Genomic DNA, 5,000 nt, shown 5'->3' on the forward strand with positions numbered 1-5,000 from the left:
AGAGAGAGAGAGAGAGAGAGAGAGAGAGAGAGAGAGAGAGAGAGAGAGAGAGAGAGAGAGAGAGAGAGAGAGAGAGAGAGAGAGCAAGAGAAATTTCACTCGAAATACTAACTGGACAAGAACTAATGGCCTCAAGCTGTTTAGACGTAGACTTAACCTACAAGTGGAAAAAAACCATTTCGCCAACCGAGTCGTCAATGAATAGAGTAAGCTTCTAGCCGAGATGGTTTAACGTAGTATATTTAGATAAACACCATTTGTTTATTTATTATTTTTCTTATCTATTTATTTAATCTATTTACCTCTTTTACTTATTTATTAATTCATTTATTCATCTATTTATTCTATTTACTTATTTCATTCGTTTTTTTATTATCGATTTATTCATTTACTTTTATCTATGATCATTTATACATCTATTTATCAATCTATCTGTTCAGCTATTTATCCATGAATTTATCAATCTATCTATTCACTTATTCACTTATGTGTTTATGCATTGTATCCAAATTGTCTGAGAACCGAAATGTCTCCTGTCGACATGTCTGACCCATTATAACTCACTGTTTATATTAAAGACAGTCCGCCAGATACTCAGAAGTTCATGAAGACATGTCTTGAAGCGAGATGCATTATAAGAGCGAGGAAACATAATTGATTACAAATTATATTAAACACGAAGGATTATATCTATTGACTCGATCTGGTTAGGTAGCTATTGTTGTGATTTAGTTGTATTTGTCACCAGACGATTTCGTTCACTTTTAGAGGAACCTTTGGGTGGTGACAAGCATACCTTTGTCCTTATAACCCCAGTAGTACACTTTATATACTGTAAATTGCTGGCCGCAAGACGACCAGGCGTACAAGTCGACCTGGCATACAAGTCGACCTGGTGTACAAGTCGACCTGGGGTACAAGTCGACCTTAAGAATTTTGGGTTCAAGATTTGGGCTATATTTACCGTATACGTTGACCCTGGGACATAAGGGGTGTTATCAGTGGCCCAAAATCTAGGCCCACTGTTAAATTAAGTTAGGCTACAGTGTACCATAACCTGTGTCAAAGCTAACCTAGAAACATCTGTATAGTTAGTTCTGCTTGGGCAAGTTTCACCTTATTACCAAAACCCTTTGTAATCGCCGTTTTACCTGAATAACCTCTTTGATGGTGCACTGTGTTGCAATGAAGAAGAAAAGCGATCTGACAAAATATCTCATTTAATGTGTGTGCACGGAAATACCATCTTCGCTTTTCGATATCATCTTGCAAATCTGATGAGCAATGACCGTTGGACTGACCCCAATCTTGAGATCACCGCTTTGGCAACAAATGATAATAGGAAGAGGGGGAGACGGAGGAGGCACAGAAGGGGGAAGAAGATAATTACTTATTTCGGGTGAGTGGAGAGGACAGAGGGAAGAATAAGGGAAAGAAGAAGAGCGGGAGACAAAGAGGCGAAAGAAAAACAAGAAGAGAGGGAGACAGATGGATAGATAAGTAGAGAGAGAGAGAAAGAAAGATAGATAGATAGATAGATAGATAGATAGATAGAGAGAGAGAGAGAGAGAGAGAGAGAGAGAGTTGAACAATATACATATTGAACATTGGGGCGTTCAAATTGTATTTAACGTTGTAGTTCATAGTATCAAATGCCTCGCCACCAAAGGCTTCGATCTAACAGAGAACAGTGAACAATGATTTTATCTATAAGTGATTCTATCACACAAACACAAGTTCACCAATATCATGCAGACTTACAGGAAAGGGCTATAAATATACACTTGCAGGCTGACTGAATAGTTTACTGTTGTTTGTCACACTGTACTGACGGTGACCAGACCACCCCCGCTCGGTAGGGAGGTTTTAGGGAGACACTCGGGAGGAAAGGGTGTTCTCTTCCTCCATACAGGCTTTGGTGTGTGCATGTGGTAGAAAGGTCTTGGCGCGCGCGCTTGTGTGTGTGTGTGTGTGTGTGTGTGTGTGTGTGTGTGTGTGTGTGTGTGTGTGTGTGTGTGTGTGTGTGTGTGTGTGTGTGTGTGTGTGTGTGTGTGTGTGTGTGTGTGTGTGTGTGTGTGTGTGTGTGTGTGTGTGTGTGTGTGTGTGTGTGTGTGTGTGTGTGTGTGTGTGTGTTTTTGTGTGATTTACCTTGGTCTTTGGATCACGGGTTGGACTCGTGATCGACTCGTGATCGACAGCTATTTCCCTCCCGGAAGAGAGCTCAGAAATCGTATGACCGATCTATGGATAATGCTGTGACCTTACACGCACACACACACCCAACTCCCCACCCACGAGAGTTGGAGTAACGACTCGAAGCGAAGCAATATTGAAGTTATTTCAGCCCTGGGCAGGATTCGAACCCGGACCGCCGTAGTGACAGTCCGGGACTCTACCAACTGCGCCACGGAGTCGTGTGTGTGTGTGTGTGTGTGTGTGTGTGTGTGTGTGTGTGTGTGTGTGTGTGTGTGTGTGTGTGTGTGTGTGTGTGTGTGTGTGGGTGTGTGTGTGGTGTGTGTGTGTGTGTGTGTGTGTGTGTGTGTGTGTGTGTGTGTGTGTGTGTGTGTGTGTGTGTGTGTGTGTGTGTGTGTGTGTGTGTGTGTGTGTGTGTGTGTGTGTGTGTGTGTGTATGTGTGTGTGTGTGTGTGTGTGTGTGTATGTGTGTGTGTGTGTGTGTGTGTGTGTGCGTGTGTGTGTGTGTGTGTGTGTGTGTGTGTGTGTGTGTGTGTGTGTGTGTGTGTGTGTGTGTGTGTGTGTGTGTGTGTGTGTGTGTGTGTGTGTTTGTTTTGACTGAATTAGGTATCGACCGATCCCAACAGGGTGCCCGAGAATTGGTCTTTGGTCTCTTACCTTCAGCAAATAACACATAAAAGCTGAATAAAAGAATAAGAAACTAAAAGTAAAAGAACAAATGACAAGTATGAAAGGAAATCAAAAGAAAAAACATAAACAAAATATATCAATAAAATTAAGTAATATATTAGAAAGACAGAGGTAACTACAAAGCTGTTATGAGTTAGGTAATCAAAGGAAAGTCTATGACACACTTCACAAAGCAAATTAGACAAAATGATGATAAAACTGAAAATTGTAAAAATGCTAAAAAAAAAACATCTGCCCAACAAATTATAAAGACACTTATACCGAAGATGAAGATATGTAATATAAGCCAAGATGATAATGAGATTTTGAAAAGCACTCAAATGAAGAACAAGGAAATGTTGAACATAATTAGAAAGGATAATAAATCTATACTTGTGAAAAGAAATAGCAAGGCTAAGGGTGCTGAGGAACGACAGTGATTCATGAAATATACTCTCAACATTATAAAAATCGATAGATATATGAAATATATATAAGCACATATATCAGAAAAAATATATATATGTAGTCAAGGTGCTGCGTTTTTGCCTTATATGGAAGAAATGTATATAATATATATATATATATATATATATATATTATATATATGTATAGATATATATATATATATATATATGTGTGTGTGTGTGTGTATGTATATATATGTATATATATATACAGTTATATATATGTATATATATATATGTATATGCATATATAAATATATATATATATATATATATATATATATATATATATATATATATAACACTAACTGTGTTTTTCAATATTCTAAATTCTAAAATTATGTCCACTGTACCAAAGACGGTACTTATGAGCAGAAATTAGTATTTTGTTGGAAATATTCAGCGTTTGTATCGTTGGGGATAATATTGCACCAAAGAAGTTGAGTCGTAGAGTTGGTAGAGACTAGAATGCTAAGTGAGTCTGTTTCGTAGAAATATTACTCCTAAAGTTCCTAAAATATTGGCTGCATAAAATATGCAGTCAATACTCGTACCTCAAACAGAATGATTATAATCACAAACCTTTCTGAATGCAAAAACAATTGAAGAAAAATGTATAGATTGTACACATAAGAACTAAGCACTTAATCAAGCATATGACAAATGGTATCAAGTAATTAGTATATCACGAAAGCAAAACAAAATTCAGGAACAGAACAGATAATGGTCTTCAAAACGAAAAAAAAAAATAACAAATATATACTAGATAAAATACGTACGTAAATGAATAAAGAAAGAAAGAAAGTGAAAAAGTATTAACTAGAAAGACCTTATGCAAAAGGTATGACCTCAAAATGGGAATCACAATGTTCAAGTAGAAGTTTTTAGACACGATTTCCCAACGGGAGTACTTACCCACAACCTTCATACTAAAGCTCTTAGATACCTTAAGACTTGTGGAGTCTTGGCTCAAGTCAAGAACATAAAACTTAGAAAGTCAATACCCTAAATGGGGGCTCAATATACTGAAAGGTTTATTACTTTCCATACTTACTTGATGGTGTCTGGAGGTCTGAACCTCAGCCGTGGTGACCCTCTACTGGAAAGGGTGAACTCATTACTAATCTACTTACTTGATGGCGTTCAGAAGTCCGCACCAGAGCCTTAGTGGCCTGCTATTGGAAAAATAAACTCTTAACTACCCAGCGGACACTACCTACCTATTTATTTGATGGTGTTTAGAAGATTGCACCTCACCCGTGGTGACCCTCTACTGGAAAAGGTATACTCTCAGTTTCATAATGGATGATACCAATCTACTTACATGATTGCGTTCAGAATTCCGTTCCACAAGCTTATTGGCGGATACTACCTATTTACCTGATGGTGTTTAGAAGAGTGTACCTCGCCCGTGGTGACCCACTACTGGAAAGATATACTCATTGCTACACAACGGGCATCACCTACCTACAACCTGCAGCTGGAAGTTCATGGATATCTTGGGGTTGGTGGAAACTTGGCACTCATAGCCCCCGGAGTCTTCCAGAACTGCCCCTGTAATCTTGAGGACCCATTCGTCTCCTGTAGAACTACAGAAGGCGGAGAACCTGGGATCTGTAGTGTAGATGAAGGTGTTTGCCGTCAGGATTTGCACGTCTGACTTGCGAATCC

The 5,000-nt window shown here is 38.6% G+C and overlaps 1 protein-coding gene across 1 annotated transcript in view; it reads right to left on the reverse strand.

Annotated features, from left to right (window-relative positions):
* Positions 1 to 5,000, reverse strand: part of LOC143038918 (zwei Ig domain protein zig-8-like) — a 599,484-nt gene that overhangs the window by 107,644 nt on the left and 486,840 nt on the right. Inside the window, exon 3 of the mRNA XM_076208663.1 lies at positions 4,797 to 5,000. This exon is cut by the window's right edge and continues 7 nt beyond it. Within this exon, the coding sequence (XP_076064778.1) occupies positions 4,797 to 5,000 (204 nt within the window). The remainder of the gene's footprint in view (positions 1 to 4,796) is intronic.

The sequence above is a fragment of the Oratosquilla oratoria genome, chromosome 25 (assembly GCF_046742065.1).
Source record: "Oratosquilla oratoria isolate Oo_2021 chromosome 25, ASM4674206v1, whole genome shotgun sequence".
Lineage (NCBI taxonomy): Eukaryota > Metazoa > Arthropoda > Malacostraca > Stomatopoda > Squillidae > Oratosquilla > Oratosquilla oratoria.